We start from the raw sequence: 14,003 nt of genomic DNA on the forward strand, positions 1-14,003 counted from the left end.
TTTATGTTTTTATGGTTTAAGCTATCTTTAAGGCTTTTTGAATGAACTTATGAAGCATCTTAAAGTATAAGTTTGTTTTCTCTGTAAGAAACTCAATACAAGCATCTCTACTGTTTCTTGCACCGCTAGGTATAAAAGCAACATTATCGGTGAGCATAGCTTCTATAGAGATGCTTGTATAGAGTTGCTTTTTACGTGTTGTGTATTTAATGTCACGAATAAACTTTTTCTTAATTTTTATTTTGTTATATTCTTAAGTTTAATGTGTTTTGTATTTTAATTATTTTATGTTTATTTTACCTCTAATTTCTATTTTGAGTGTGTTAAATAACTTAATAGAAAACATTTGTGGTGGAGGAAAATAAAAAACATATTTTGGACAAGAAAAAAAATCAATTTGAAGTAGATACCCGTGTCGGGTGCCACTAAAATCCCGTCTAGTACTTCAAATACAGAATTTTGTTAAACTACACAAGATTAAGCGGTGGAAAAGTGAGGCTGAAGGTCCTTCAATTCGTAAAACCTAATTCTAAGCGGTGCTGAGACAATGCTGAGCGTAGGTATCATAGACATGTCAAAAAATGAGTATTTAATCTTGTTTCTCCCGAAAATTTTGGATCATTCCTCGTTTTGTACAATTTTATGCATTTGAAAAATATATTATAAACGATATTGATATTAATATTATTATTAATAACTTTTCATATAATCATGTTAATACAATATAATGTATCACGCCATTAGCAGCGAACTCACAATATTTATACTAGTAGTTACCCAAAAATTAAAAAATTAATGATCTTAGTGATAATATTTTATTTTGTAGAACATGTGTGTATTCAGGGTCTCTTAGAACTGTACATTTTTTTTTTCATTTAATGAGGCAATCAACTTAAATATTAATGTTAAGCTTTTCAATATTTTACCAACTAAATTTTAATTTAGAAGATGTTTCTAAACAAGTTTTTACGAAAACTTAAAATCTTCCAATTTTCGTCGTTATCACCACCAATCTACACTCACTTAATTAGATTCTTACTAATGATAAAAACCCAACATATCATCAGCTAGTATTTGATTATAAAGAGAAACTTTATGCCCCCCTAGTTATTATTAGCAAATATACACTCTTCCAATTATTATTGATGTTTTATTTTTTGTTCTAAAATAATTGGCCTTTTAAAAGTTCAAAGACTTCAATTATGTTCTTGTTCATTAGATACTATAAGTAATTACTGTAAAATTGAATATCAAAAAAACCACTGTAATAAAAATTTAATAATACTTACGGAAAATTTCTCTCCAGAATCTGGGGAATGATCTTTAGATGTGTTTACAAGACTTTAGAATGAATTTTCAAGTCATTTAAGAAAAAAAGAAGTGATCAAGTTGCAAAATTTGATGCTATCTAGTGACGTGTAATGTACATGGCACTGGCATTTTTTTTTCACACTATGATTGACTAATATGCAGAGATACCAATGAAGCATAAACTCCATCAATCTTCATCAACGCTTCATGGTTCCCCTTCTCAGCAATGACCCCATTTTTGACGACTGCTATAATGTCAGCACCTTTAATTGTTGGAAGACGGTGAGCTACCACAACGGTAGTTCTATTAACACTGACTTTATCAAGAGCCTCTTGAACCACACACTCAGATTCTGCATCAAGTGCACTGGTTGCCCCATCCAGCAAAAGGATTTTGGGGTCTTTCAGAATGGCTCTTGCAATGGCTATGCGCTGTTTTTGTCCTCTTGACAGTTGTGTCCCTCGTCCTCCCACAGGGGTGTCATAACTATGTGGAAGAGAGCATATGAACTTGTGTGCATTTGCTGCTTCTGCTGCTGCAACTATCTCTTCCTCTGTGGCACCTCCCTCTTTACTATAAGCTATGTTGGCACGAATACTGTCATTGAAAAGAATAGGCTCTTCACCAACCAAACCCATTTGTTGCCTCAACCAACTCAGTCTCAAGTTTTTTATATCCACTCCATCGAGTAGCACACGTCCAGAATCAGGGTTGTAAAATCTCTCTATGAGGCTGATCACTGTTGATTTTCCACTCCCACTTTCCCCAACCAAGGCAACGGTCTACACAGACATATTTCAACAATGTTATCATATAGTCTCAAATTAGTAGATTTGTACAACCCAAAAGCTTAATAATTAGATATGTTACCATTCAATGCAAATCTTTATTACCATAGTATCGAGATGAAACTAAAAGACAACATCAAATGCACCTAACAAGTTATACCTAAGTTTTGTTCTTAATGATTAGTGGTTACCTTTGCAGCTGGCATGCTTAGACACAAATCCTTGAAGATTTGAATGTCAGGCCTTGTTGGGTAACAAAAGCTTACTTGTTGTAGTTCAATATCACCTTTTATGAGGTCTAGTGTTTTGCCCTCATCACTGCTGGAGTCAATCGCTGATTTGGTCTCAAGAATTTTGATTATTGAAGTTGCAGAATCTTTGGCTTTGTTAGTATCTGGAGCCAAGGCACTACTCTGGGAAACACCAACTGCTGTAACTGTTAAGGCAAAGAAAACCTGCATAAAATCTATAGTAAGAACTATATCAGAAGAAAACATCAAGTTAAGGTGGACCGTTACATTACAATGACATACCTTGAAAACGTCTTCAAAGGTTGCTTTCCCGTCTTGCACAAGAAGCGATCCTACGTAGAAACAGAAAGCATTTGTGCAGTATAGAGCAAGAAAAGAGAAGCCTAGTCCTACACCACTAACAAGCCCCAAGCGAACACCTTGTTTTTCTGGCCCTGAACATTTCTTCTTGTACATATCCACCACCTTTGGCTCAGCACAGAATGATGCAACAGTTCTAATGCTACCAATAGCATCATTTGCCACCTGACTTGCCTCTTCATAATTCACCTATACAACTCAAAGGAAACTTGTCAATATGTGCCTACTTTCTCATTTCTGCGGATGGAATCAGCAAAACAGAATTTAGACCAACCTTTGCATCTGCACTGAATCCTTCTACGAACTTGGTCTGAAGGTATCCTTGTAGAAGCAACAAGGGTGACACAGCCAGAATCCAATTAGCAGTGAATGCTATAGCTAAACCAGTTGTGATTGTTGCTATGTTTTGCACAATGAGGGATAAGTTGTCACCGACGAGACTTCTCGCTGTTGAAGCATCAGTAGCTAGCCTTGCACTAACTGCACCACTGCATGGAAATCCATATTTTTTTTTTGAGTTAGATGAGTTGAAGGAATTAATATATGACATGATTGCATGTTTATTTTGTCTTTTATAGTTGGAAGTAATTATCACCTCAACATACCATGAATTTGAAGGATGATCGAACCAACTGATTTCTTGGTGCACAACCTTATTAAATGCCATTGAACGAATTCGCTCTATAAGTTTCCCACCTGCTATCCCAAATAAGTAGTTTTGCAATGTCATAGCCACCAGACCGACAATCCCCAAACCAACAAATAGAAATGACCAAAACATAGAATCTGTCCTAAGCACATCAGGAGGTTTAAAGAACGTGTTAACAGATGATGAGAGCAAGAGTCCAAATACAGGGAGAGTAAGACCATGTATTGCGGCTGCAAAGGATCCTAGTACTAAGACAGGAACCTCTGGCTCGTTCAACTTGACCAAACAGTTAACAGCATCCTTTTGATGCTTCTTATCATCAACTTCACTACTTTCAACATCCCCGTTATCCTCCACTCCAGACTCGTGCAAGGGAATTTGATAAGGAAGAGCAAAACTAAGTGAGAGAGAGTGTCTACTGCTCGATCTTGCAAAGGATGTTCTCCGACTTAGGTTCAAAATGTTGTTATTTGACTTATCTGCTTCTGACTTACGGCTCACTTCTTCTGCTACTTTATTTCCTTCTTGTAGACGAACAAGCCGAGAATAAGCACCATCAGCATCCTTGATTAACTCATCATGAGTTCCTGCAAATAAAGGAAACATGCAGTATGCTTAGCAGACTAAACATGACACCAAAAGTATTGTGCTGAAAAAAGGAACTGAAACAGTAGGTTCAATTTTATTACCTTTCTCCACAATTTTGCCCTTATGTACCACTGCTATGATGTCAGCGTGTCTAATAGTTGTCAAACGATGTGCAACAACTACAGTAGTCCTTGGGGTTATAACCTTTTCAAGTGCTACTTGAACAATATGTTCAGACTCAGAATCTAATGCACTAGTAGCTTCATCGAGGAGAAGGATTTTTGGGTTCTTCAAAATTGCCCTTGCAATTGCAATTCTTTGCTTTTGCCCACCAGAAATTTGAGTCCCATGCCCTCCTACCATCGTGTCAATGCCCTACAAACAGAACAAAACAACTTAGCTTTAAATAATATCGAGGAAAAAATAACAAACATAAAACTTGGTATATCACTTTTGTAAGACACTGTGTGCATAACTATATCCTGAGTTGAGAGATTTGTTGTACCTGAGGCAGCTTATCAATGAATTTTCTTGCATCGGCAAGAGTTATTGCTTTATTTATCTCCTCATCTGTTGCACCTTCTTTCCCGTATGCTATGTTGTCTTTAACACTAGCTGTAAACAGGACAGGTTCTTGACCAACAAGTCCAATCTGTTCTCTAATCCATCTAACTTGAAAATTCTTCAAATTCACACCATCTATAAGAACTTCTCCAGCTTCAGGGTCATAAAATCTTTCTAATAAGCTTATTATAGTTGACTTCCCACTTCCACTTTGACCCACCAAAGCAGCAGTTGTGCCACTCGGAATACAGAATGAGATTCCGGAAAATATCTGAACATCTGGCCTTGCAGGGTATCTGAAGTAAACATCCTTGAGTTCAATATCTCCCTTTATGTCTTCCAAGACAACACCATTGGTGTCATAAACATCTATTTTTGGCTTTCGTTTAATTGTCTCAAACATCTTACATGCTGCTGCTTGAGCCGCTGCAAATGAATTCAAGCAAGGGGTTGCCTGACCAAGTGCCCTAGTTTAACAGATTATCAAGGGATGTAAATTAAGTAAATAAAATTCTATTGATGATCATCAAACAAAAACAGAGCTCCAGAGACTTAAAGAAAAACATTGTGTCACTTACATTGCACCAGTATTGACTGAAATGATAATGTTGAAAACAGTTCCACCATCATAGCCTTTCTCAATGATGAGTTTAGAACCATACCACATGGCAAGTGCATAGGTGGAAAATATAATCAACAAAAGTATTCCCATTCCAAACCCTGAAGCCAGCCCTTGTTCAACAGTTGTAATATAAGATATTCTTAACTTGTTATCATACTTTTCTACTGCTTTTTTCTCACCGGTGAAAGAGGCAACCTGGTTAAAAATCAGGATGTCAAGGAATATTATATGCCTAAATACCAAAAACAATGCATAAACTATCTATCAATAATTTTTGTGTCTTACTGTTCTGATGGCTCCAACTGTTTGTTTCACAACATTTCCAGCTTCTGCATAAGCAGTTTGCCCGCGAATTGACATTATCGCCATCATCACGGATATAATTCCACCGACAATAGCAATACAAGGAATACATGCAAGCAGAACTAGAGAGAGTTGCCATCCTCTTGTGAAGGCAATTATAAAGGCAGCAATAAAGGATGTAACGAGTTGAATAAACTTCCCAACCTGCCAGTAACTTCATTTCAGTACTTCTGCTTTTTTTCTTATATATTGGTCCTTTCCATACGCAAAAAGCAGCATACCTTTTCTCCCATGGCCTCTTGAATGAGAATGGTGTCACCTGAAATTCTTCCAATTACCTCACCACTTGTTTCAGTGTCAAAAAAGGTAATGTCTTGCTTCAATATAGTTTTCAAGTACATGCCACGGATCCTAGCGGCTTGTCTTTCTCCTGTCACCATCCAACACGATACCTCTGCAGCATACAATAAAAAACCTCGTATCAGAGTCCTGGGTTTATTATTTGGAAAACTACGAAGTCCCAATAGGACAAATAACGACAAGATAGAGTGTACATAGTACTCAACTCCTATAATATTATGTACACACATTTGCTTAAACGCAACACTGACATAAAAATATCTTACGCAGAAAAGAGGCTATTCCAGCACCAAAGGCCAGGTAAACAAATAATAACACAACCTGAAATCGGAAGTGTCAATGCAGACATATAAGTTAGTATGAAAGCATATATTATATTCTATGTCAATGGAATAGTTAATACAAAATGGACATGGCAAGAAATGCAAGGCTAGAATAACCCTTGATTCAAGGGTACATGCCAAATTAATGCGTGTTAATTATACCTTGGAAACTTCCTTAACTATGTGGGAAGGATCAGTGGAGCCAAAGGCATTGATCATATTCCCAAAAATTAGGGTCATGAGAGGCTGCACCACCCCATTAGCCATGGCACAGATGAGACCAATGATCATCAAAGTCCTATCAAGGTTATCTGCAAAAGTGAATAGCTTATAAAATGGAACCTTCTCCCGGACTTTGGCATTGTGTTCTTCATCTGATGCCATGGCTAATGGGGTTTAGGATGGCCCTAACCTTCGCCTATGAAAGAAATGGGAAGACAAGAGTCTGGCATAAGACATGTCCTATATTTAAATGCATGCATATGAATCTAATTTGGGCAAAGTATAGCTGTGGAATGTAATGTTGTTCGGAATTCTTTTCGTGTCTTCCCTGAATAATTTGTTTTCAGATCTTAATTATACTATGCAAAGAGAGTAAATTAAGATCGAACTATTTATTTAATAACTTCATTATTTTAATTAGGTCAAGGATTATGTATGCATCGAATGGCATGGAAGGGTTTGTAATTAATTTTAGCAAAACCTATGCGTGATAACTAATATGCAAATATTTTTCGGTTCTCATGATAGTTAGCCAAGAATTATGATTCGTAAAGTAATTTAAGAACGATTAAATTATCTTTCATTGATCAATTTATTTTAGAAATATATTCGTATAAATTTAATGAAATTAAAGCAGAAGAACATGCTATTTTTATCAGAAGCCTTAATTATTTATCGTATGTTAAATTGTGTGATAAAAATATTGCATGATAATATTTTTACTGTAACACTTCTTATTTTAATTTAAACATGATGGATTCCCACATTTTTATGATTACGATTTTGTAATAAACATTCTCAAAAAATATTGTTCAACGAAAAGTATTATGAGTTAAAAACAAATCACGACATATTTTTCTAATTTCATATTCTTAAAAAATAGAAAATCTTTCTCAATCATGTTATGAATCAAACATTATTAAAACACATTTAAACGGCCTTCTCGTAAATAAATATAGAAGAGCGTAGGCAACAAAAAATAAAATGATTTTTTTTATAAAATGTAAAACTAGTGTATTGAGTTAATTTGTACGTTAGCAAAGGTGAAGTTTATACACTATTTATTTATTATAATCTGATTTTTAGAATTTTGAACATGGTAGAGGGCCTTTTTTCTTATTATTTTTTAAAAATATGGATGAAAAGAATAGTTCAAAACTTAGAAAGTAGATTAGAATAAAATGGACATTGAAGAGAGCCGAAAAGTTAGGCTTGTTGGATGGTACAAAATAAAATGGCAGAAAGAGATTTTTCTAGAAAGAGAGCCAAACTTTATTATGATATGATATTTATTGAAGCACAGTGGTTGGAGAACACATTTTAGGTTAGCCATTAGAAGCTAACCTAGATAGAGAGATTTTGATCTGAGATCCTCATACGCTCCAAGTAGGACTTTCCATCCAACTTACGAGTGAAGTAATCTTCAACATATTTGTCCACTCCAGTTGTTTTGAACAGAGGAGGGTTTTCTGGGTTTGTGAGACTAACTGCAGGTCCAATCTCAGACTCAAGCTTCGGGAGATAGAACATAGCTATGGAAATCCTTTCCTTCTCTGAATTCACTGTTGCCCTGTGCTCAACACTTTTGTATGCTCCATTGCTCATAATCTGCACATTCCAATATTTTTCTCTTCAGTTCTTTCTCTCTTCCATCGCCTTTTAATCTGTTGCACTCCTCTTCCGTAACTTTTTCTCTCTTGTTTCCTTCTAAAACTTATATCTTATTTCATATACTAATGGATTAAACCCAAAGTTATATTAGCATGTATTGTAGCTAATTAATGGGTATAAAATTCTCATTATTAACCATCAAGTTATAAATAATAAGTATAGTTAACTAATTAGAAATTGTCATGCATGCATAATGTCAAGTATGCATAATCATTTATTATTATATGTAAAAAAATATTAACATATTTTAACGTATTAAATTAAAAAGTTTGAATAACACATAATGTTTGAATAAAAGCATTTTCAGTTTTTAAAATATCTAATTGTGTTTTTTTTTTTACGTTATAAAAACGATATATCTTATCGTTCTAGTGATCTTCATCTACAGTTAAACTTCTAAAACACTCACACGAGTGAAAACTCCTTTTGGAATGTTCATTTTGTAAACTCTCAGATTATTATTTACACCATTTTCATGTAACTTTTGTTCAGAGGATTTCCATATTTCCATATTGCAGATAAAACAAACATATTAGTTATTTGTAATTAAAGAGGTTAATATTCTTCAAGGTTATTACTTTATTAGTATAAAAATAAATTAAACCCCCTCAATCTCCTTTGTCTGACAAGATAGGCAAGGAAATGAAGAAAAGATAGTTAGATAGATCCAAAATAAAATAATCATATACACTGGTACACATTCTTAAAATGTTTCCGTAAAACGTGACTTTTATTTAGCTAATCTTTAAAGTATGAGTATATGCACTATTTGAGCTGTTTATATATATATATATATATATATATATATATATATATATATATATATATATATATATATATATATATATATATATATATATATAAAGGATGCATTAGACTAATTAATATCTATCAATAAAGTATTAAATAATTGTGACTAGTTGAGGAAATTTATGATAATTTAATTTATACATAAGAAATTCAATCTTTTGACAATTTTCATAAAATTATTGAATAAAAACATTATTGAAGGGTCTATGACTAAGTTTTTGTTATTTTATTGCTGCTTCTAAGTTTTACCCTTATAACCTCCACATTTAGAAACATTTTCATTGAATAATATATCATAATAACTTAAATTAATAGTTTAATATATAGTAAAATATGAGTCCAACTAAAGTTGAAAAGATTAAAAAAAACTTCATTTAGTTAAGTTTTGATGAAGTGATTTTTTTTTATAAATTATATTGGCTAATTTCTAATTTTAAAATATTTAGCGAAAATAACTTTATTTATTAAGTAAAAAAGAACAAATGAAAGTGAATATATAAAAACGGATAAATATATTAAATAAAAAATATTGAAAACAAATAAAAAAATGAATAATGTCTACATAATTTAACTTTACTGCTGAAAAAATAATATAAATGCAAAATAATTTATTTTAATTGCAAATAAATACGATCAACATTTGTTCACATAAAAATCATCTACTGTTAATTATATCATTTTTTTTTCTTAAGGGAAAAGTAGACTTAGATTGTTTTGTCCACAATAAAATATATGGAAGTTGCAACCACAGCATAGGGTCAATTTCTTTTATGTTCAATCCATCTTTCCCATTCAAATACGATATGTGTAAAGAATAAAAAAAAAAACGTGCATGTATTGCACTAAAAATAAAAATAAAAATAAAAAATAATAATAATGGAGTTTCAAAATGCAAGTTATTTGACTGATACAACTTAAGATATAGTAACTTTCAAAATTAAAGTCACAAGTAGCTAAACTTGCAGGATTAAGTATAAATTAAGATGAAATTAATCTCTCCGACAAATAAGGATCTGTGGTCAAAGGATGGGAAAAGACAACTTTGTAAGTTGTGAGCAAGGTTAAAAAAACTAATGAATTTTGCAAGGTGGTTCAAAAACAAAAAACATATTTAATGTTGCGATCCACACATTTTGGAAAAGAATTGAGTATTGAAATTGACGTGTCTGAAAAGTGTCTACCTAGCTCCATTCTCTCCCAATCCACCATTTAATGCATAAATTAGTATAATTTTTTCATACTGTAAAGAGATATAAGACCAGAAGAAATATTGGAAAAAAAAAATGTGATAAAAAGTAATAAATAAAACTGGTGAGTGAAGGGAGAGAGAAGAATATGGGTCCATACAAACCTCCAGAATGTCTCCAATGTTGACAACAAGAGCATCTGAGATGACGTTCACTGGAATCCAAGCTCCATCTTTCTTAATCTGCAGGCCATTCACTCCATTCATTTGGTTAAGAATGGTGATTCCTGATGCATCAGAATGAGCAGAAAGTCCCATAACTAACTCTGGTTCAGGGCATGGAGGGTAGTACGTCATCCGAAGATTCTGTATCCCATCCTCGAACACCTCCAACTCTCTCTTCTCTATCTTCAATGCTTCTCCCAGCAACCCCATAATCCTCATACCAAGATCTTGCACTTCGTTTATGTATAACTCTAACACACTCCTGCATATCATATACCTCAACTCATCCATATATCTACGTGCAATTCTCTATGTCGGTTCAGTGATGAAGTTATTTAAAAGGAACAATCAAAGAACTTGCTAAGAGTTAAAGGGTTTTGTTTTGATACCTGAACGACGAAGGGAGCTGCGGTAAAAGATGTGGTTTTCTGATACTACGAGGGTTGGTTTTAAAAAATAACCTATCACCCCAATCGAGTTTTGTATCGTCTGATCTAATCACAGCTCCATAGCCTTCAACATCACCTGGTAGTACCTTGTATTTCATCTTTTCTTCCAAGGGGAGCATGAAGAATCCTTCAACTTCATCTTTCAGTGTTTTCAGCACTGCTGGGCTTATTCCATGCTCCACCAGCTGCATATATATGTGTAAAGAACATACAAACTCAGACCAAAAGAAGAAAACAGATGTGTGAAATTAAGGAAGCTTAATAATTTGCTAACCTGAAAGAAACCCCAATCCCTACAAGCTGAGTCCAATTTCTGCAGCTCAAGTTCCGTATCTTCTCCATGGATCAGTTTTCTGAGGCTGATGGTTGGGAGTTCCTGAGATAAGGTTTCATCTGGGAAAAGTGCGGGTTGGTTATGGCACTGTTGTTGAACATAGCATTCAGGAACTGAAGTGAGCGGTTTCTTTATGAGTTCCTGAATGCTCAACACTTCTTCAAACGTTCTCACTAATTCTGAGTATACCATGATGTTCTTCTCTTCTAATCACGCCTTGTATTGTAACCAGCCACTGTGTTGGTTGTATTTATACAACTATAATAGCAGTGCGCATGATATGAAATTTAAAAATGGAAAACGAATGTGAAGTGAAAACTCCTACGTAGTGCGTCTAAATAAGGAAAATTGCTGCAAGTGAAAATGATATTATTTAACGCGTAAGGTGGGGTCGGCGTATGGAATGAAATGAGATAGAATTTGTTGTCGACAAGGGCAAAACTCATGAATTGTGCTGATCAAGTTTTAATTAAATGATGAATCTGCGGCCTTGACCCCATTTTCTTTAAATTTTAGCACCATTCTGGCCTTTCTTAACTTGCATTAAATTTTTTGAATTTGAATTGTACTTTCCCTCACCTACATCTTTAAAATGTATTTTTCTATAATATTTGAAATGTATTAAAATTTTAAATACGAAAATTCATGTATTTTGAAGCACGATGTATAAACAATAGAAAAAACTAATAAAAAAAATTTGGACTTCAATTTTTAAGCAATTTTAAGAAATAATAGAAAACTCAGACCAGATTAGTAAGGAATAACAAATTTAGGAAAGAAAAAACATGACATACCGAAATTCTCGTTGCGTGCTCACAGAGAGCATCAAAATTAAGGATTAAGTCTAACTTATTATTTTTAAATTAATTTATGAGACGAGGATATTGTCTTTAATTGATAACACATATAATAAGCACATATTAGTATTTTTAATGATTAATAAAATAATAGTATATATTTGGAATGTTTTTATTTATTAATTTAAATAAATTATATATAGAAAATTTTTATAAATTATAGTTTATACATTAATTCTAGGTTTAATTAAATTTTAAGATAAATTTATATATTTAAAATTTTTTCATTGATTTCCTAATAAATTTTTATGTTTTATTATATATTAAATAAACTTATATTTTTCAATTAGGTCTTTAATTTATGTTAAATAGTTTATATATCTCTTAAGTGGTTTACGTTATTATATCTTGTTTTGTAATTGTGTTGAGTTGTCATCATGTTTTATTTTATAATTTTAGAATTTTAAAATTTTGCAACATATATATAGTTTGATAAAATTATAAAATTATAATGTTAGAAAATTAGAAAATTTTAAAATAATAAAATAATATATTAGTAAGGTAATGAGACAAAATAGTAATGATGTTAGTCATTTAACAGTAGTATCATTTCATTAACCGAATTAAACTATATTCAATTAAAAAGTATAAGTTTATTTAGAGTTAATTAAAAGTTTTTAAATTTATAAAAGACTTATAACTCAATTAAATCTTAGTTTTAATTTATACCGAGAAGTTAATTTTATTTTTTTCTCTTTAAAGAATTCATGAAAACATATCCTATAATATGTTGTAATGCAAAATATATCAAAATTAAACCTTTATGTTTAATTATAATGTTTGTTTATATGTAACTAAAATGTAGAAAAGTTGTTTGACTGATAGATTAATTTTCACAAGTAAAAACTATAATTAGTGTTCTTCATTGGCTTGAATTTCTCTTAGTTATGAGTGTGTTAAATACAAGATGAAAGTTAAATATAGTATTAGAGACTTTTAATCAACTTAAACTAATTTTATGGTCATTGATCACGTACTCGTGGTAATTAATTGCTTAATAATATATATATATATATATATATATATGATAATTGATTTTCCTCGATTTTTCCTTAATTCTGTTTGGTTATTGGTGGGGGATTTGATTGGTGGTGTTTTAGGTACATTAACCCTAAAACACCAAATTTCGGGCATTAATGCATGATAAATGTTTTTTTCTTTTTAGGCGTCTATTCTATTAGAAAAATAGTTGGCGACGAGAATAGTAGAACAAGGAATTAGAAAATAGTTGGCGACAAGAATAGTAGAAAAGGAAACCAAATTATAATTTTCATCTTTTTTTAAATTTTTATCTGTAATATTACTTTTTTATAATCAAAACGTATGCTGTTAAATCCGTACAAGATGTGCCACAAAGTTAGAAAGACCTCAATATGCATAAAGCTGTAAGGCATATAAATGTGGGAATTGAACATTTTTTTCATGCGCCTTGATGTTGACCTGGCACATCTTCTATATGTAGTGTTAGTTATTTATATTATATATATATATATATATATATATATATATATATATATATATATTGTGATTTTGGCTTTTATATTTCGAAAGGTCAACATTTTTGCTTCAATTGGCAGTGCCGTATGTGTTCATTTAACATATTTTAATTATAAAAATTATTATCAATGGTATTTTAAATTTAATTAATATATTAAATATAGATTTTAATGGAATCAAAATAAAAGATTCAAATAGAACATATGTAAAATTGAATATCAGATCAAAATTACATATTCTCCAGAATGTGAAGATTAAAATTCTAAAAAATAGGAAATCAAACTAATCAAAGATTAAAGGGGGACTGAAATTGAAATATATTAAAAAAAATGATAATTAGTTTAATTAAAAATGAAAGAAAAACAAAATAAAAAAGGAGGTAAATAGGTAAAGAATAAAAATATAAAAGAAAAATCAGAATTAATATGGATTCATTCATCTTAATTTAATGTGCCGTAGATGTAGTGTTTTTAACTAGTATTTGTTTCACCTGTTTAGTTCGTATTTTATTAAATACTATTGAAAAAAGTTTAATGTTCTAATGTGTGATCAAAGTTTATATGATATTCATATAATGTTGTGTTAAGTTAAATTAAATTTTTAAACTACTCATTTAATGGAAAGTTAAGGCA

The 14,003-nt window shown here is 31.7% G+C and overlaps 2 protein-coding genes across 5 annotated transcripts; both read right to left on the minus strand.

The window, feature by feature from the left end:
- Positions 1-1,265: 1,265 nt before the first annotated feature.
- On the minus strand, positions 1,266-6,566 carry LOC114188606 (ABC transporter B family member 9-like). 4 transcript variants are annotated; one of them, XM_028077177.2, is made up of 12 exons: positions 6,283-6,566; positions 6,064-6,118; positions 5,719-5,891; positions 5,420-5,641; positions 5,091-5,329; positions 4,454-4,979; positions 4,050-4,323; positions 3,317-3,947; positions 2,986-3,199; positions 2,634-2,900; positions 2,292-2,555; positions 1,266-2,094 (listed from the first exon to the last, which is right to left on the minus strand). In XM_028077177.2, exons 1-12 carry the CDS (start codon positions 6,502-6,504, stop codon positions 1,453-1,455), a joined length of 3,729 nt encoding a protein of 1,242 aa, XP_027932978.2. In that variant the 5' UTR covers positions 6,505-6,566; the 3' UTR covers positions 1,266-1,452. The 4 variants fall into 4 exon arrangements, with proteins under 4 accessions (XP_027932978.2, XP_085530296.1, XP_085530297.1 ...); XM_085674170.1 differs by having other exon boundaries at positions 2,986-3,947; XM_085674171.1 differs by lacking the exon at positions 6,064-6,118 and having other exon boundaries at positions 2,986-3,947; positions 6,283-6,424.
- A 924-nt stretch (positions 6,567-7,490) lies between these two features.
- On the minus strand, positions 7,491-11,286 carry LOC114187223 (oxoglutarate-dependent flavonoid 7-O-demethylase 1-like). Its single transcript, XM_028075407.2, has 4 exons — positions 10,958-11,286; positions 10,624-10,868; positions 10,175-10,496; positions 7,491-7,950 (listed from the first exon to the last, which is right to left on the minus strand). The coding sequence occupies exons 1-4, from the start codon at positions 11,207-11,209 to the stop codon at positions 7,687-7,689; spliced, it is 1,083 nt and encodes a 360-aa protein (XP_027931208.1). The 5' UTR covers positions 11,210-11,286; the 3' UTR covers positions 7,491-7,686.
- Between the last annotated feature and the right edge of the window lie 2,717 nt (positions 11,287-14,003).

This window comes from Vigna unguiculata, chromosome 6 (genome assembly GCF_037176805.1).
Source record: "Vigna unguiculata cultivar grain cowpea cultivar isolate G323 ecotype 2 chromosome 6, ASM3717680v1, whole genome shotgun sequence".
In the NCBI taxonomy this organism is placed as follows: Eukaryota; Viridiplantae; Streptophyta; class Magnoliopsida; order Fabales; family Fabaceae; genus Vigna; species Vigna unguiculata.